General features: G+C 39.8%; 1 protein-coding gene across 8 annotated transcripts in view; it reads left to right on the top strand.

Moving 5' to 3' along the window:
• Positions 1-19,979, top strand: part of SLC12A4 (solute carrier family 12 member 4) — a 45,958-nt gene that overhangs the window by 18,290 nt on the left and 7,689 nt on the right. For all 8 annotated transcript variants that reach the window (XM_021555053.4, XM_085589618.1, XM_085589616.1 and 5 more), the window contains 16 exons: positions 1,366-1,460; positions 2,720-2,851; positions 8,599-8,745; positions 9,312-9,366; positions 9,708-9,838; positions 10,286-10,527; positions 12,309-12,523; positions 13,426-13,590; positions 13,670-13,768; positions 15,390-15,447; positions 16,043-16,217; positions 16,598-16,716; positions 17,200-17,298; positions 17,614-17,733; positions 18,478-18,582; positions 19,539-19,707. In XM_021555053.4, the coding sequence (XP_021410728.2) occupies positions 1,366-1,460; positions 2,720-2,851; positions 8,599-8,745; positions 9,312-9,366; positions 9,708-9,838; positions 10,286-10,527; positions 12,309-12,523; positions 13,426-13,590; positions 13,670-13,768; positions 15,390-15,447; positions 16,043-16,217; positions 16,598-16,716; positions 17,200-17,298; positions 17,614-17,733; positions 18,478-18,582; positions 19,539-19,707 (2,126 nt within the window). The remainder of the gene's footprint in view (positions 1-1,365; positions 1,461-2,719; positions 2,852-8,598; positions 8,746-9,311; positions 9,367-9,707; positions 9,839-10,285; positions 10,528-12,308; positions 12,524-13,425; positions 13,591-13,669; positions 13,769-15,389; positions 15,448-16,042; positions 16,218-16,597; positions 16,717-17,199; positions 17,299-17,613; positions 17,734-18,477; positions 18,583-19,538; positions 19,708-19,979) is intronic.

The following is a 19,979-nucleotide window of genomic DNA, read 5'->3' as shown; positions in this document are numbered from 1 at the left end:
TGTTCTTTGTCAATATTGTTTTTCCAACAGTTTTGTTCAAAGCACCTGTCAGCAATTTTCAGAAAATTGTGCTGCTTTCCATGCATGCCTTTCCCTCAGTAAGAGTAGGACTGAATGTTCTCATAATTTTTTGGCTTATAACAATTACTTTTGTAAAAGTGTGGTTTGTGCTGATCACTATATGTAGAGGAGGACTCTTGTTTTTGCCTGTTAATTTTGTAAGTTGGTTCAAATTTCAAAATGCAGAGAGAATTTCACTTGAGTTATATTACAATAATTTAGTGTAGCCTTGTTGAATTGATTACTCTAATCATTGAAAAGATGTATCCAAAATTCCAGCTGTTTAATCTCTTCCTTTTGGTGTATTCAGTGTGCAATATTTTAACCTGTAGTATTTTCATTTGAGGTAATAATCTCTTTTTCTTTCACTTTCTATAGTGGGTACATCTTTTGTAAATAGAAAAAGGTATTCCTTGGATTAATCCTTTCTTAAGGAGATGCTCTTGGAAATAATTCATTTGTATTGGCTGGGAGAGCAGGGAGGGAAGAAGTACAGGCAAAAAAGAAGAATTTTTGTTTGTTGAGCAGAGGGTAATCGGAGACATAGGTACATAGGTCCAAGAACTTCTTTTGAAGATGGAAATCAATTTAATTTTTTCCCCCTCAGAGGTTGTTTTAAACTATAGTGCCCTTGGTTTTTTTTTTGTTACTGCTTGCTGCAGAAAGCTCTACTCATCTTCCATGCTCTTTTTTTTTTTTTTAAACATTGTTCATTGCATATGGGAATGCTCTGGTTTTGATGTATATGATGTTAGGTTTTAATATAGGAGTACAAGAGGAGCCTGAAGAATGCAGCTTAAATGTTGAAAACACAGTAAGGATGTTGAATGTCTGGGATTAGTGGGCATAGTGAATAACAAACAGCATTTAAGAACTCAAAAGGTGCTTTGGGGGCTGTTTTGTATTGTCATTATAGAATCTAGTTTTGAAGTGTTCAGTCTTAATGTATCTGACTGGGTTGGACACACAGCTCAAAGGTTGCTGTTATCATTAGCAGTCATTTCTAAGTGCAATGGTTACTGAAGTGAGCACTAGAGAGTAAAGGCACATTTAGCATTGGAGCTGTGACCCTGCTCATAAATTTTACTTTGAGATGACTTTTATTCTATTTTAATGAAGCAGAGGAGTAGAAATAGAAGTAACTCTACCTTGAGAATAATACCTTTGATATTGTTAACATTGTATGACTTGAGAAACTAAAAAGAAACATACTCAATTAACCAAAGGAGTTTATTCCCTGTGGATTTTTCAAGGTTGCAGTCTCATTCTCTGCTTATCAAAACTTGCTTCTTTTTTTCTTCACAGGTCATGGCAACCATAAAGAAAACAGCCCTTTCCTGAACAGTTCAGAAGCTAGCAAGGGAGGTGATTACTATGACAGAAATCTGGCCTTGTTTGAGGTAATTTCTAGCTATTTTTTATACTTCCAATGTGATTTGTGATCTTCCATGATGGGAGGGATTGAGCACATCTTTCTCCCCCACATGCCTTTTTGTGGGTGCCCATCTGTTGTCAGTAGGCAGAGAGATCCTGTGTGGTGACAGCTGGCTCTGTGAGGCAGTTATAACTCCATATAAACTGTAAACATCTGGAATGAAGGAGGGGCAGACACTGCTGCTGGAGGCCTTTTCTATAATCACAACACCACACCAGGTGTGCAGGCTCTTCCCTGGGACTAAGTAGAGGTTGGATCCATCAGGATCCCAAAGGCCATGCTGCTCTCTGAACAGGAGGTACATGTTGTCTCAGCCCCTTTCTGGAAGGAATTGTAATCAGGTTTTTAAACATGTCAACTGCAGGTCAGATCACAGGAGGGAATAAGAAAAGGGGTGCTTGGCTCATGTCATCCTTTTAGGGATGACCCCATTTGGGCTCAGTTTCTGCATCATGTACAAAACACATAATGCTACTGATCCCACCTGTCAAAGGTGATACCTAAAGATATGATAAAGCTGCAGACAGTGAAATCTTTCTCAATTGGCTTTTATTTCCTGCGTGGAAAGTTGTTTCTGTTTACCATGCAATTCCTTACTGTGCTACCAGACATGTAAGACTTTAATTTCAATGGGAAAGGGAATGATTTTGTTCTGGGGCTTTTTTCATCCCCTCCTGCCCCCAAACAGAAATTGGATGGGATGAGTATAAAGGTGGGAGGCCCTCCATACGTGTGGCTTTTGGAAATTTTGTCGAGATCCACATGAATTAGATAGCATAGTTTGGAAAATGTAATAAAATCATCAGAGTGCATACATGTCTACAATAAGTAGAGTTTAATCACTAAATCTCTGATTTGTTTGGCAGCTTGACCTTTTAAAAAGTATACCTGTTGATGTAAATTGACATTAGAGATACATGCACGGTACACATTCATTTTCTCACAGTTCTCAGACTTCTTCATTGCTTCATTCTTTTCAACACCTAAGGAGAATGATTCACATGGTGTAGACATTTTGGCCTTTTCCTATCAGAGTTGCCCTCCTTTCAGGAAATTAAAACCTCTCACTAGTGGTTCAGGTACAGTGTAATACTCTGTCATTTCCTGGATGATTTTTCTGGTGTGTTCCCTGGTAGTCTCAGGCATGCCCAGGAAGATGCGATCCCAGCCACTCTTCAGAAATGCTGTGAACTGCAGAAGCTGACTTGTTGTCTTCTTCCACAGGAAGAACTTGATATACGACCAAAAGTGTCATCTCTGCTTGGCAAGTTGGTCAACTACACAAATCTTACTCAAGGTGTCAAGGAACATGAAGAAGCAGAAAATACTGATGGATCAAAGAAGAAAGTATCAAAAGTAAGTCAGGATTCTCTCCACAGCCAAAACTGATGAATGGGATGATACCATGTGTGATTTTTGGGGAACTGGCCTCCCTTCTGCTTGTGTTTAACCTCTCTCAGGAGCCATGACAATGTTGTAAAGAAAGGACAGAGGAGCTGTAGGGAGCCAGCTGTTACCAGAGAATTGGGGCAGATGGGAAAACTGTGCACTGCAGTGCAATTCCTTATGTTTGATGTGAGTTTAGATTAGAGGGCTTTTAGTGGGCTACAAATAAAAACTAAACAACGCCCCAGCTTTTTCCTAGTGCTGTTTTAGCTGCCCAGTGGTATCTGACACATCTCTACAAGGCTGGTAGGTAGTGACACGGGGTTTGCAGGAGACAGCACCCATCTGGAGTGGAGGGTGGAGGTCAGATTGGACACCCTGGGGCAGCTCAGGAGGTATTCTGGTCTCAGGCACTTAGGCAACTGAATTCTGCCCCAAAGCATCTGCATTTAGGTGCTTGGCCCTGGAATGACTGTAGCAGGTGAGGCTGGATTGTTGGAGTTGATTTCTATCAGGAGGGCAGTGTTTAACTGTTCTCCCTCCTCTGGCAGAGCCGCAGGTGCTTTGGTGACTGCTGCACCTGCAAGTGGTGTGCTTGCATTTTATGGCTTGCAGGCCTGTCACTTTGCTTACAAGTTCTGTCAAAAGAAAGGTTTTCAAAAAAGCTAAGATAGCACTTGAATTCTGTAGGTTTTCAAGCACTGCCCTACAAAGCTTGAGCCATTTCAGAAAGAGATGGCAGTGATAATGTTGCAAACCAATAGTGCTTTCAAGGAGCATGCATGTTACCTCGTGCTGAATGCCCTTGCTTATATTCCAGTTCCTTACTCTGCAGTTTTACACTGGGGATAAGAAAATTGTTTTGTCAATCTGAAGCTTAAAATTCAATTTTATTTGAGAGCACATCTGCTAAAAGTGCTGCAATATTGTGGTTAATTTTACATCATGACAGGACTGAGCTAAGGTCACCTGGGTAAAGTAGTTGCATTCTGGTCCTATAAGCTGACATTTAAAAAGTAATTTAAACATTTTAATTATGATTTTCTTTTGCCATTATACTTGAGTCTTGTCCAAAGTTTTTACCTTCATAGTACGAATAAGGAATGTCAGCGTCATTTGTTTTAGCATGCTTTTGGTGGGAGTAATGTCATGCATCAGCTGCTAATATGGTATTATTGCATAATCTAAAATAATTTTCATCCTCTTGCTGTCAGAAGCAGATTGATTATTTCCCTGACAAAAGCAGAATGGTGGAGGATACAATAGATACAGCTGTTGTGATTTTGAGGAAGTTCTGATCACTTTTGCTGTTTTATTTCCTTATTAATTGCCTGACCAGAATACCAGGGTAAGATGCAGAGCAATCTAGAAGCTAGTCCCTTGCTTCCTTGATGGAAAAATAATTGGGAGAATTTGGCAAGGGACTGTAGTATACAGTTGTTCACAGAGAACTTGTTTTCAATCCCTTGTAGAGTACCATGCATGGTATGGTGTTAATATTTCTACATTTGGTATGATTCATGCTTGCATATTTTCAAGCTATTTACTGCCATTAAAAAGAACTATTATCTTTATTAAAGCTTTGCTTCTATGGCAAAATGGAATTCAGGTTTAATAACTGTGTTTTCCTGAATTCCGCTTTCCCATGTCCCAAAAATGTGTGTTCACAGACTTCTCAGATGTTTTTTGTAGGATGGGTTTGGTGACCTTTCCAAAAGTGACAGTATCATGCTGTATTAATATCTCAGTGTTTTCTGTGTAAACACTGCAGTTTCCTTAGGCGAACCTTTGTCTGCATGTCTGTCTCTGGGATAAATTACATCAGCTGCAATATCATAACTGCAGCTTGAATTTCTTCTCCCTCTCTTGCCATGAGCAATATAAAATGTTAAACATCATGCAGAATATAAGATGACTGAAATCCCTGGCCAATAATTATAACCATTAAACCCATGAAATTTAAAAGCAGTAACTGGACAAGGGTATGGATTGAGGGTATTCAGAAACAGTGCAAACAGGATTCTTCTACATGCTTCTTTTTAGTCATCTTTGAAGTATAAATCACTGTGCTGCTGTTACCTTATCTTTCCCATTTGAGCATGAGAACAGAAGTCTGGCAGTCCATTCCAGCACCAGCAGGTCTGTTTTAAGTGGATAAATCATTGTTAACCCTCCTGTGGGTGAGTGCTGCACTGGGTGTGCTCAGCTGATGTGACAAAGAGTGGCCTGGCTGGAATTGGCATCTCATAGGCAAGAGCTGGAGCAAGGCAGATGAGCAGGCTCTAGATCTGATATTTAAAAATGATCTGAGGAAAGCAATCCTTTCAGTAAGAGTTACTGTAATTCTCTGAGCAGGTAAGACAGGTCTCTCAGGGAGGACCTTTTGGGACGTAGCACAGCCCTGCCTGCCAAATCTCATCCTTTCAAATTAATTTTATTTCAGTGCAAGACATCTTGATATGAACATCATATCTTGTTTCAGCAACCCCACTAAATACTTTTGGTAGTTGCATTCCCTCTTAGGGTACACATCAGGTAAAATTGACACAACTCCAATGTAATAAGGTGGAAATTAGCTTGCTTTTTCTTTTCTAAAACAGTCTTGCAATAAAGCACTTAACAGTCACAGTGCTGTAGAAATATCCCCTTCTCATGATGGAAAGAATTAGATAAGCAGGTTTGATTCGTGTATCTTTAACAAGGCAGTTAATTTCTGTGCTGCTGCCTGTCCTCATGCTGCACAGCAGCTGTGAGAGCTGTCATTGCTGATCAATGTCCCTCAGCCCTGCAGCCAAGTGCTTTAATAACCCATCACACTGGCACAATGGAAACACTGTCCTTCAGACTCAGATCAATATTTACATAAATTATGTGTCTGCAGCTGATGAGAGTGAACAGAAACATGATCTACATCACTGAAATTGAGACTGTTTTCCAGAGTTTTCTGTCCCTTCTTGGTTGTTATAAAATGGTGTTCAAAATGTTTCTTTTATTTCTTTTATGCAGCATGAGGTGTTATATTTTTTCATGTGGTTGCTGTTGAGGCTGAACATAATAATACCCTTGTTTAAGGTCATGTTCTGTTGAAACTTCAGCACTGGTTTAGTATCACTTAGTGGTGAAAAAAAGGATCAAATCACTGCAGATTACTGGTGTTAAATATTTCTGTGAACAAGCTGGTTCAAGTAGTATTTGTAAATCGTTCTTTCTCATGAGTAATTTTTTTTTCCACAGGGTAAAATAATCTAGACTAAACTCTTATGCCTGAGACACACTTAGTAATACTTGCTTGGGCAGACACCTAGGCATTTTTTAGGCTGTTCTGCTCCACAGTGGTCTCACAAGTGTACAGCTAATGCACAATTTCTCTTCCTCTGTGGTCGAAGTGAGCTTGTAACTTGATAGGCTTTAAGAGGCCATTTAGGAGGGTGGGGGAGAAGATAATGGAGCAGTGGAGCAATGCTGCAGGGACCACATGGGGCAGAAGATAGGATAGAACTGAGATAAAGTGGATTCTTATGCAAAGGAAGCAGGTGTAAAGGGCAGGCTGAAATCTCACCTGCTTTCATAGTGTGTGGAGGACTGTCATGTAGAAAACACAATAACCATGGTCCATTTACTTCTCCTGTGTGGGAGCAGCAGGATGGGCTTCAGATACCAGTTTTGACAAACTCTTTAACTCCATGTCTGATAAATTCATTTGATGGGCTCAGAGATGTTTTGAGGGAGGGACTGATGGATGAATAGTCAGATAGATGATGATAAAATTATGTGGAATGTGTCCCTGAGAGGCAAAGTATGCATTAATGTGACAACAGGAAGCCCCTGTGCTGGGCAATATCTATTTAGTCTGTCTGAGTTTATGGAGTTAAAGACAAAGTGAATCAGGTGAAAGTGTTGGAATCAAAAGTATCTACAATTTCCCTTCCTTGAGGAAACAAGTACACTGTAAATCATACTCCATGAAAGATCCTTCTCAATTATAGCACTGTAATAACTCAGTAGAAAAATCCTTACCTTGCCCTGATCGGGACATTTATGTAACAAGTATAATTTCTGTTACTATCAGACAGCAATTCATTTTGTACTCATACATAGTCCTGGCAAAGCTGATCAGGTTAGATAATTTGGATGATAATTTTTATAAAATGATGGTTTAGTGAATTTCTTTTTTTGGTACTGTTGCACTGGAACAGCTGAGGAGCAGCTCTGGCCTGTGCTTGCAGGTCTGTTAGGGTAACTCCACTGCAAGCCCTCATTACATGATTCTGTCATCCACCTTCCTTCAGGAGGTTCACCTGAGCTGTGGTGTGTATGAGAAAAGTCTGGTTGATCTATTTCAGCTTTAGTCAAGGAATTCAAAGCTGACTTCAAAAAATTCAGTGCCAGCAGCTCCTGGCCCTTCTAGCGAAGAACAGTTCAGATCATGTTCTTGGGCACAGTTTTGTTCATGTCTGGCAGGGCAGGTTTCTAGTGCAGATGAGGAAATTCTGGATTGTAACATGCAATTGCAAGTTGAAGCACTAAATTCCTTGCTTGTTTTGACCTGGTGATCTTATAAACATGTGATTCTTTAAGGGTTTTGATTTGTGTAATGAAATACACTCTTGAATTACCTTATGTGAAGTTTTTGGCACACATTTTATTGCTTGTCTTGCATACTAGTGCTTTGGGTTCATGACTTCATTTGTCTGTAAAGGTGCTATTTATTTTTGCATCTAGTTACTGCTGTGTGGAGTCAAATTTGAACAAGTTTTGTCAACTCCCTTTAATATCCTTCTCATTTGAATGATTGTTCAAGGGCGTCTTTAAATGCTGTCTATCTAATGTGTTTTGGAATTCATGTTTATTTATAGAAGGGAGTATGAGAAGGGATGAGTCTTTCAGAAGTGACTCTCTATTCCCCGTGTGTTTTAAAATTCAGTATAATTTTAAGTGCAAAGGAAACTGTAAAAAGCAGAAGCAATGAGATGTCTTGGCAGGAAACCACAGAGATTTGAGACTGAAATGCTGCTGGTGCCAGGTGTACCAATGCAACAAACAGTTTTATATTCCTTGGAATAAAGCCCTTGCCAGTGGCATTTTGTTGCCATTATTTTGGATGATTATTCTGCAGGATGCTATGTTGAAGACCAATCACGTGCAGTTCCTGTGAAGTCGTGTAACTTGTGTTTTCTCAGTCACTGACAAAAATAATTTGGAGTCTGATGCTGAAATTGAACTTAAGGACAGGTAGAACCATTAGTTTTATATGAAATATAGAAAATGGAAGAAAATACATTATTCATGTGCCCAGCTTGCTTCCAAATCTTTTCTAGTTGTAACATGACAAAAGTATGTTTTCCTTGAAACAATTTGTGAACTCTGGGCAGTAGGGTAAGGATCTGTCTTGGGATCTGCAGCACTTGACGTGTTTCATACTGAAAATTCTATGGGTCTACAAAAAACCAAAAAACCAAATATCTCTGGTTATTACTAGTCAGTGTTAAATACTGAGATTATTCAGTTCAGTATGTGACAGGGTCAACATTTTGTTCAGAAATTCATGATCTTGGAGTTGATGTCGTGTTTTATGGAAGTCTAGCACCGTAGTTGAGTGTCTCTACCTTGGGTTTCCCAGGTTTCTACCCATCAAAAATAATGAACTTCAAGGCCTTTTTGGTTACCTCTGCTTTGAATAATTTCAGTTAATGAATATCAACTATTTTTTTTTCCAGTCACCCAGCATGGGCACCCTGATGGGGGTGTATTTGCCATGCATGCAGAATATCTTCGGGGTTATTCTCTTCCTTCGGCTGACTTGGATGGTGGGAATGGCTGGAGTTCTGCAGTCCTTCCTGATTGTATTGCTTTGCTGCTGTTGTGTAAGTACTTGGGTACAATAGTGCATGTGACAAAACCTCTGTGAAACTGCTGGGAGACTTGGGGAGGCAGTATTGTAGGTGCTTGTGTAAAGAAAAGACACATTTGCCACGTTCGAAGCTGCAGGATTTTTAAATTTTTTTTTTTTTTTTTTACTGTTACTTCTAAACTGGCTAACTGTAGTGTAAATACAGTCTTATAAATAGTATTTGTTCAGCAAATACCTGTTTTCCATGCCTGCCCCAGGTGAGGGCTGCCTGCTTTGCTGGACCAGCCTTGGTTGAAATCACATCTCTGCAGATGGAGGAACACCTGCATTCCCTTATTTTGCGTTGTCTGCAGACACCCACTGTTTGCACTGATACAGCAGGGGCCATCTCTCAAACAGAAGTCTCAACAGCTCAGTGATTAAATTCCTGCTGCCCATGTTTTCTTTTAGATAATGAGAGGCAGAATAAATAGAAATGCTGTATCGTATGTGCAGTGGCAGCTTTATTTTATCAAGAAATAAGTTATGTTTTAAAAAATGTTGTTGACACAATTGCTTCCTTTTCCCTGTTTTCCCCAGACTATGTTGACAACCATATCAATGAGTGCAATTGCCACGAACGGTGTTGTTCCAGGTAAGTGTAGTTAGCAAGTGTCTCAGTTGTGTTAAAAAGGTAAAAAAACCCCAAAACCTAAATTGCTATAAGCTGTGAAATGGTTTTATTCTGGAGAAATTTACTTAATCCAGAATACAAAGCCTGAATTCATATCTAGTATTTCTTTTTGTCATCAGTCTAGCTAAAGATCAATTTATTTGGTTTTTACCCATGTGTTTTCAAAAAAGATACTTCGGTTGAACATCAAAATAGCAGATACACTGTATATAATTCTGTTGTATTATTTTTATAAATATTTAAACATTTATAGCAATAAATTATAATTTTGCTCTCATTTTTTTTTTTTTTTTGTTTCACAGCTGGTGGCTCCTATTTCATGATATCTAGGTCATTGGGCCCAGAGTTTGGTGGAGCTGTAGGGCTGTGTTTTTATTTGGGAACAACATTTGCAGGAGCCATGTATATCCTTGGTGCCATTGAGATTTTATTGGTGAGTAATACCAGAGTAATCCTGCTTTAAAGACAAATAAAATATAGAAAGTGCCTTAGTACTCTGTCCCATATTTGCACACACATTTGCAGGAAGAGACTGGAAGGTCTCCAGTTCCTTGGTATCCAGTTCTTTACCTCTAGAGCTTCCCTTTGGAAGCTGCACACTCTGAGTGTGCAGACTGGGAGCTCTTCTGACAAGACAGGTGAAAGTGTGACTTAACCCAAACCTCATTTTTGATAAAGGTGGCTCAGTTGTACTGCTGCCATAGAAAGGGATGTTACCTCTTGACTTTTCCTGTATTCCCTGTGTGTTCTTGATTCCCAGTGAAGAGCATGCTGCAGAATGCAAAGTGGTTTACATTTCTAGTACAGGTACACGATCCCAGACAGAGTTCTGTGCTGGTGTTCCTCCAGCTCACTTTTGCTTTCTTTTTTCTTGTTTCAGACATATATTGTGCCACAAGCAGCAATTTTTCATCCCTCTGGTGCCCACGATGCATCCAGTGCCATGCTGAACAACATGAGGGTCTATGGCACGGTGTTCCTCATCTTGATGGCAGTGGTGGTGTTTGTAGGTGTGAAGTATGTGAACAAATTTGCTTCCCTCTTCTTGGCCTGTGTAGTAATATCCATCCTGTCCATTTATGCGGGAGCTATCAAGTCCATCTTTGATCCGCCTGAATTTCCGTGAGTAATGTTCCTGGATGGGGGTTGTAGCTTTGCCTGTGGGTCTGGAAGTTGGGCTTTAATGTAGGTTTCTTCAAACCTGTGCCTGATGCATTGTTGAAGCTATCTTTTTTGTGAATTATTTCCAATGTTTTTAGCTGTGGATAATGACAGTGTGCAGAGCTCATGGAACTGAAGTTTCTTAGGCTAAAATGAGCATATTATTACACTTTTTAAACTGTTTTGGTAGAAGGAAGTCTTGTGGTGAGGCTGATGGAGCTCATGGAAGCAGTGTCAGAGCTCTGCCTCCTGCAGAGCAGTCCAGTCTCTTGGCCTGCAGCTGCTGGGATTTGAGTGCTGGTGTTGCTGGGTTATTTGTGAGTTCTTAGGGAGCAGTTGGGCAGGTCCCTTTTCCCCAGGCCAGTCAGACACCACACGCTGCCCTTGTGGTTGGAAATTCGTGGTGTGGTCAACTCCTTGCTGAGAAGCTGGGCACCTCTTGGGAGGGTGATGTGGGGCTGTGTGAGGCTCCACAGAAGCTTTCCCTGCTCTGTGAGAAGCCTGCCCTGGGCCCAGCAGGGTCCTTGCCATGTTGGCAGCTAAACATGGAATCAGCTTCTTCAGCTCGGAGCTGGAGCAGCAGAAATGTGGATGTATGTGTTTGACCAGGAATGCAAACAATGTTTTCTGATACTGCTGACAAGAGATGAATGGAATGGAAATAGAGGAGTTGGATATGCATAATTATTCACATTTTGAAATGCTTTGACCATAACTAAGTACTTGCAGCCCTCAAGTGTTCCCTTTGGATATTTAAGGCTCAATGATTATAGTGTTTTACAACAGCAAAGGTTTACAGCAGTAAAAGTAAAACAATGTCTCTACAGCCCACTCATTATCTCTTAGATTGTTCTTGAATGTTTTCCCTATCTTTCTTCTTGGAGTGTATTCCTTTTTTTTTTTTTTCCCTGAAGTAACAAGATAGTGTTTTTTAATTATGTAGGGGAAAGCTTGGAAGTTACAGTTCACAGGCTTGCAGACCATGCAAGAGCAGCCCTGTGTTTTCCCATTTTCCTGTCTTCAGTGATCAATAAGACCTGTGAAACGATTAAAATAGAATTAAAATTAATTAAAATTAAAATGGAAGAAGTTTTATTTTCCTGTGGGTGTTTTCTGATTGTGGGAAGAAGAGCTGAATGAACTTTTAGAAGCAGGAAGCTCTTACATTACCTCACTGTCTTGTGGAATTGTCTTTAGACAAGTGGATTAAAATTTCTTCAGTGCTGAAATAAATTATGTTTGTGGTTAGATAAAACACAACAGGCAGTGGAGGATTTTAGCAATTAAGCACAGTATCTGCTGACAAGAAGAAACTTTGCTTATTATGATTTTAATATATATTCCTAATTCTGAATCTAAAATGTCTATATTGCTATTCAAGTACTGCAGTGTAGAAACTGGGCTAATGAGATTCCAAATATTTGTAGATATTCTAAATATTTTGTAATTTGAATTCTAGTAATCTTCACATTATCTTCCACTCCAGTAGTTCTGTTTAATTAAAAAAAAATCCAGCAACCTCAAACAACAAAAAACCCAAAAATTGTCCTAATTGTTCCCTTTATTGTTTAAGATAAAATAATCAAGTTCCACAAATCAAAAAAGTAGCTTTATATTTCTGGCCCTTAAAGGGAACAGATACTATCTTTGTCATGCTACAGCCATCCTTTTGAAGGTGAGAAATGATGTAGCACAGCAGAGCCACTTGACCAATAACTCTGGTGTTCGTGTTTCCCTTCCAGGATTTGCATGTTGGGCAACAGGACTCTGTCAAGAGATCAATTTGATGTTTGTGCCAAAACAGTAGTTAAGGATAACATGACTGTGGCCTCTAAGCTTTGGGAGCTCTTCTGCCACAGCACAAACTTAACCACCGAGCACTGTGATGAGTATTTCCTAATGAACAATGTCTCGGAGATAGCAGGAATTCCAGGAGCTGCTAGTGGCATTTTAATAGGTATGGTAGAACATTTTTTTTCCCTTAAAAAGGAGGCATGCTGAGTAGCTGAAATGGGTCAAACTCTTCCCTGCTGGTTAAGAAAAAAAGCAATGAAAAAATGTAATTACAGTGAAGAAAACTATCTTCAATAAAGAAGGTCTTATAACCTTTAAAAAGAGGAGATGGAACTTTTGTCCTGATACAGTACTTGTCTCCTGTAAAATTGATTAAATTTCCCTTGTTCATCTCATAATTTCAACGTGAAGTCAGCTGTGATTTTAAGTTATACTAACATGAGTAAGTTATTAAAATTTATATAGAACGCTATAGTGACAGCTCTCTTCTTTAGTCAGGTTAAGATAATGCCCTGAAAGATAAGAGTACTTGTATAGAAATAGTGTGTCTCCTTCTTTGCCCACTCCTGAATAAAATATAATTGAAAAGTGTTCATTATTGAAATGAGCACTAGAGAGCAGGTGCTGAGTGCCAAAGGTTCCCATTTTCACAGGAACCAACAGTCTAGTTTCTAAGATTACAAGAAGACTCAGCATTTATGAGTGAAATTTCAAATACCAAACGTACAATTCTGTAATTCTTCCACTGACTGAAGAACAAACCTGTTTCTGTCTAGAAAACTGGTTGGTATTGCTTTACATTCTCTGGGCTACTGTGTTCTGTGGTGGCTCATAAAAATATTCCTGTATTTCCTTTGGTTGAAGTAGGTATGAGGTTAAAAGAATGTTACATTTAGTAATAATAAAGTTGCTTAGACTTCTGTAAACTACTGATATATGTTTGTAGTTTTCCTATGTTGATCACTGAATTGCATTTGTAATCCTCAGTTGTAAACCCATTATAATGAGAACAGGTTTGAACTGAAACATGCTTTTCTTTTCCGTGGTCTGATAATAACCTTGAAGACAACTTATGGAGCAATTATTTGGAGAAAGGAGAGATCCTGGAGAGAGCACATCAGCCCTCTGTGGATGTAGCAGGCCAGAAGAACAACCTGCACCTGTACGTGCTCTCAGATATCACCACGTCGTTCATGGTGCTGGTGGGCATCTTCTTCCCTTCAGTGACGGGTGAGGATGCTGGCATGAGGGGCCTTCTGGGGCTCTGAGCTTCCTCCTGCCCTGTGAGCTTACCCAAATGTACTTTCAGGTATCATGGCTGGTTCAAACAGATCAGGGGACCTCAAAGATGCACAGAAATCCATCCCTGTTGGAACCATTCTTGCCATTGTCACCACATCACTAGTCTGTATCCTTTTCATATTACTGGAGTGCTGGCACATTGTATCTGATTTCTGGAAGGGCTTTCAGCGCACCAAATTGTCAGTGCAGGTGTGATTGGCCAGTGGGGGAAAAAACCCAGAACAACAGAACATTAATCCTTGAGCTGAAAGAATTGCAATTATTATCCCATTACTTACCATTCCCTTTTTTGTGATGGGTTCTTTTATTTTGCATTCCTGTTGCTGTTCTTTGTTACACAGTGATCTCTAGCTTCTCATGCTGGTGGTGTACTTGGAGATTTTATTTTTTTTTAGGTTGCAGTGAAACATTAAGGTGAGGGGAGGCTTTAATGGGAGAGTTCATTAATTTAATTTCCTTTCTCTGAAAAAAAAAAAAAGCCTTTTCTTTGGAGTGACTTTAAGGAGTATAGGTTTTCTTGAATATTTTAGAACAAGATTAACTGGATTCAGAAATTAGACAGTGTTCCCAAGTGTTTTTTCAGCTCTTCAGGACTTAGGACAACAGGAGCTTTGCTTAGGAGAGGCTGTCTTCATTTCTGTTCTCCTGCTCAAGAAGAGATTAGCCAAGATTTTTAAGCTTTATCGAGCTCTTGGTGTCCTAAAGGACAATTTATCAACATAGAAAACTAAAAAAAAAATAAGTTAAAAGAGCTTTCTGAGTCAGTTTCATCAAAGGGTAGCTGGCTGAGACCGTGACTCTCCTGGAAATTCTGCTGCTTCATTCCTGTTTTTTTGCCAAAACTTGCCAAGCTGTAAATCAGAATGCAGCTTGCTTGTTCCAGCTCTTTAGGAGCACAGCCTTTCCCTGCTGTCACTTTGAGAACCGACCCTGTACCAAGAGTCAGCATTTCCTGTGGACATAAAGAATATTAAAAGAGGTCCCAGCCTTAACCCCCAGCTCTGCTGGCAGCTCTGGCCTCACCCAGTGGGTGACTGGATGTGTCCATGTTGATTCCACCCCAGGGGGAAGCTCACACTGTCACTTTCAGGAGCAATGTTTTGCCTTTGATTACAGTTTGTAACTTATAGTTGCATTTTGGGGTAGAATTCAAGATTTAACCATTTGTGTGAATTTAATTCACAAGGTCAAAAGCTTTCCTGGAATGCCAGAACCAAAAAGCCTGAGGTATTTTGTACTCCCCAGTGCGGAAGCAGTGCAGTTAGTAACAAACCTGATAGCCAAATAGTCTGATAGACTTATTGGTGATGTGAATGCCAGCAGAGATACAAAAAAAGAATGTGCAAGGTAATGGCTTGCTGTATGTTCAAAATATCAGACACAGGAGAAGGAGAGAGAAAAGAAAGATTTTAATATCAGCTTTTGTATTAGCAGAAGATTAAATGGACATTTTAGTACAAAAATGCTTAATTTGATTTTTTTCTCCTTTATCCTAGCATTTAAATCTGTCCTTTTTAAAAATTGAAACTTAGAAGAAGCTTTCTCTGTAACATTAGGGGGTGTATGTGAGCAGTGGGACGTTCATTTCCTTGCCAGCTTTACCATGTACTTGTGGAGAAGCTGGAGTGCAAGTGCCATGGGATGGAGGAACGTACTGTCCTTTCCACAATACTTTCATGTGCCATGTCTAAATAAATTCTGTTTCCTTAGCACACTCTGTTCTCCAGACTTCAGTTGTGTGTTATTATTTGGAGCCTGCATAGAAGGTGTTGTCCTGAGAGATAAGTAAGTGTTACTGCTTTAATGCTCTCCTTTGTTTTACTATATTTTTGCAGTGTAGGTGTGTTCTTGCATATTTTCTCTGCATGCCCCACTCCTCTCCTTGTTGTTTTTTTCTTTTTAATTTATTTTAATTTTTTTTTTAATTTTTACTTCTGGGTGCCTTTTAAACCATATATGTATGTAAATTGTAAGCACAGCTTTTGAAATCTTCTTGTATTCCATTTGATATTTTCTGGCATGGCACCCTCAGATTTTCATCCTGTGTCTTGGTTCTTGCTTTTTTTTTTTGTAATTGTAAAAAATTATGCTGTGATGATAATACAAGAATTTTAAAATATGTATAATGAAATGTTGAAATGAAGCTGCAGACACTTCCAATATGTATATCAGAAGTAACTCAGATTATTTGCTACTTTCTGCGTTTCCTAGTTAAGAGAATAAGATAGTATTATTAATAATATAGTATAGCATATTAAAAGTATGGTATTTTATGAATAATAGTATTTAAATGACATGTTTAAAATGAGCTGAAAACCCCAAACGTGAGTCTCAAAATACTCCTTGGAGTAGGAATGCCTGAGTGTGTTCCTGCCTGCAGGTTCGGCGACGCGGTGAACAAGAACTTGGTGGTGGGCACCCTGTCGTGGCCCTCGCCCTGGGTCATTGTCATAGGCTCCTTCTTCTCCACCTGTGGGGCAGGTCTGCAGAGCCTCACCGGGGCCCCCCGCCTGCTGCAGGCCATTGCCAAGGACAACATCATCCCTTTCCTCTGGGTTCGTACCTTGGGAAGCCTTTCTGCTCCTGCTGCCTCACCAGCTCTTTGACTTCCTGCTCTTAAAATCAGATTTATTCTCCCCGGTTTGCCCAGCGCTGAAGTGAGGGGCAGTATTTTTTTTTAATGGGTTTTTTCTTTTGTTTAAAAGAAAGAATACTTTTCAGGATTTTTAACTAAACTTATAGGGTAATTTTATCAAGAAGTCAAACATGTGATTCCGTGAAGCATGGCAAGTCATTAGAATAATTTGACTCCTTGCTCTAGAGGAGGAAGTACGTAGGAGAATTACTGTTGATTTTAAAAAATATAATTTTCTTTTTTCCCATTACAACCTTATAAAATACCTGGAAGATATGCTTAATGGTTCTGTTTCTTCAGATCTTTGGCCATGGAAAAGCGAATGGTGAACCAACGTGGGCTCTTCTGTTAACAGCATTAATTGCTGAGCTGGGAATCCTTATTGCTTCACTTGACATGGTGGCTCCAATTCTCTCAATGTAAGAAAGAACCTGGTTGCTGTCTTGGGGAAGGGATAGAAATACTCTTGAGTTTTGCTAGTTTGATTGTCTTTCAGAACTATATCTTAAGCTAGTAAAGCAAATTCCCAGAGCCTGAGTTCCACTTCTGTGATCTCTGTGAACCCTGTGACTTCAAGGCTCTATGTATAAATCTATTGGTTTCTGCTCTGGACTATTTTGTGAATAAGCAAGTGTTCATTATGTTTTGATTTGGTTTGGAGAAGCATTTTAATCACAGAACAAATACAGCATTATGTTGTGAACAGATCTAACTTGATCCAATTAAAAAATTGTTCTGGCTATTTTATGCTGATAGTTCAGGCTAATAAAAATCTGAGGGGTAGGGGAATAGGGCATGTGACAGGGAAGTGGGATTTTGACTTGAAATCAATCATGCAATCGTAATATATACCAGGATCTATGAATGTGAATGTTAAAAGGTTTTGCACTTCCGTTTTTCAGGTTTTTCTTGATGTGTTACCTCTTTGTTAATCTTGCTTGTGCAGTCCAGACACTTCTGCGAACCCCGAACTGGCGGCCCCGCTTTAAATACTACCACTGGTGAGTGAAGGGCTGGCACCTCACTGAGCCTGAAATCTGCACCTGAGAACCTTCTCCAGCAGGGCAGGGAGCATCTTTTATTTCTCTGTGTATGAGCTATACACAAGAGCCAGACTCGGATATCTCATGGCACAAGAGTTTAATTTTAACAACAGGATACTGAAACTGGTGGGACTGGGGAGATGCAGTGGAGGCTTTACTTTCACTGCCAGTTCACCACAGACAGTGTAAAGAAAAAAGAGCAAGAAAGTAATTGACTTGTTTTTTAAGCTTTTCTGCCCCACTACTTACTTATACCTTTGCTTCTCGTTTCAGGGCCCTCTCATTTTTAGGCATGAGTATTTGCCTGGCACTGATGTTCATTTCATCTTGGTATTATGCTTTGGTAGCTATGCTTATTGCAGGCATGATTTACAAGTACATTGAATACCAAGGGTGAGTATTAACTGGATAAGAAAGGGTAAGAAGGAGGCTAGATCTCTTTAATGAGTTATCTCTAGAGTCTTCACGTTTGGAAAAGGAACTGTCCAGGAGATGACTTGGAGGGCTTTTCTTATTAATTAATTTTTGTTTTCTCTATTTTACTGTGTCACTGCTACTCAAAAGCCCCTGAAGTATTTTGTTGTTAAGTATTTTGTTGTTAACACCTCTAGAGATGTTAGGTGAAAATGAATCACAGGAAGCAGAAAGCTGGTTGGGATCTATCTGCTGTGTACTGCACATGATTACTTCAGGCCCAGAACAGCTGATGCCAACCATTATATTCCAATTTATCTGGTGCAAAGGTCTGTCTAGAACAGTCCTTGAGACGTTGAACTGGCTGCTTGGGTTGCTGCTTAGATGGAGTCAGGCTGTTGTGTGGCTTTAGAACTTAATTTGGCCTCTTAACTAAATTGGGTGTTGAAATGCCAGATGTTTATATATGCTTGGGAAGCCTTCTCTCTAGTGTTGATTACAAATGAAGCCCAGAGTGGTGGTCCATCATATATATTTTACTGCAACATTTTCACTTTTGTGATGTGATATCGCAGACATTCATGCACAAATTATAAATGTAGATGCCATACATGTGATGTCATTAAACTGACTGTAAGGTGCTCAGGTCTCTATAGCCTGATGTAAGTGTACAGGTGAGTGCTCGTGGAGCCATGTGTTGGCTGAAGTGTTTGTTCTTCACAGTGCAGAGAAGGAGTGGGGCGATGGCATCCGGGGCCTGTCGCTCAGCGCAGCCAGATACGCCTTGCTCAGGCTGGAGGAGGGCCCTCCACACACCAAGAACTGGAGGTACTCACCCTGCACTAATGAAATGGCTGGCATGGCTGTCTGCTTACACTAAGGGAATTAAACTGGACTCTAAATGAGATGTGTGAATGAATTTAAATGCCAAAAGAAGTGTTGAGTTTGCAGTGAGCTGTCCTGTCGCTGCCAAGCTGTCACTGTGTGGACCCTGTACGGGCAGACCTTTAGTGCCCTTTGGATCTTTAACTGGACTCCAAATTGGTGGCTTCAGAAGTGGAACCTGGGGAAACTGGAGGTCTGTGAGTACAGAGGTGTAGAGGCCAGAAATGAGCAGTGGCCAACATTATTCCTTCTGATGTAATCCCTTTCTGGTGTTGAAAGCAGAGTAGGCAAAAACCCTCTTTTTGGTTGGGCATTGCACAACCCTTGGGCTCTGAACAAGAGCAATAGGAATCTATCAAAGACAGAGTTTTATAAATCTTTTTATACTTGCTCAGCCAGCCAGCCAGCAACTTGATTGTGTAGTGATACCTTAAGGAACAGCAGGCAGGTGGGATCTGTGTTGAGATGAAAATATTTTTGTTTTCCATATGCCAGGTTTCTGGAGACAGAAAACAGATATTTTCTTGGCACAAGTATTCAGATAGATCTGGGAGAACAGCCCTGCAGTATGAACACTATGTGTGCTCCAATAGTACTTAAAAAAGAGCCTTGAAGATCATGTCTGTAAATAAAACACTACTGCAAACCTCTCAAACTGAGTATATCAGCAGATTTTATTACTGCCAGCACAATGCAGCAGCAGAATTCCCACACTTCCACATCTGCTTTTAACCAAGAGAAACAAAATATTATGTAAAATCCCTCATATTTGTGAAATTCAGAAAGAATGTTCCAGAGTTAATATTTGAGCACAGTATAAGTGATGAGAGGCAGTTTTTTACATGTGTTATTGTTAAAACTTTAGTTAAAAAATACATTGTCTTTTTTATTTTCTCCAGGCCTCAGTTGCTGGTCCTTCTGAAACTTGATGAAGATTTGCATGTAAAATACCCTAGACTGTTAACATTTGCATCCCAGCTGAAAGCTGGTAAAGGTTTGACTATCATAGGATCAGTCATCCAAGGGAATTTCTTAGAAACTTATGGAGAAGCCCAGGCTGCTGAGCAGGTCAGTGTCCTAAATCCTGAAGTAGAAAGGGGTGAGTGGGCAGGTAATGCAAAATTTTGTTTTGTAATCATACATGGAAGAAAGCATCTCAATAAGGCTTCCATGAAACACAGAACAAGTTCAGCTGTTCAGTGAAGGACTTGCATACACGTTTCAGCTGCTAGTTGTGCCTTTGGGAATGCAGATCAATGCTCACCATGTTTGTAAACAGCCTTACTGCATAAAACTGCCTTCATTTATAGGAAGGAAATAATGACTGTAGAAGTTTCTGA

Source organism: Lonchura striata, chromosome 11 (assembly GCF_050655825.1).
Source record: "Lonchura striata isolate lonStrDom1 chromosome 11, ASM5065582v1, whole genome shotgun sequence".
Lineage (NCBI taxonomy): Eukaryota > Metazoa > Chordata > Aves > Passeriformes > Estrildidae > Lonchura > Lonchura striata.
The sequence above is the reverse complement of the archived record's forward strand: the minus strand, read 5'-3'. Positions and strand labels throughout refer to the sequence as shown.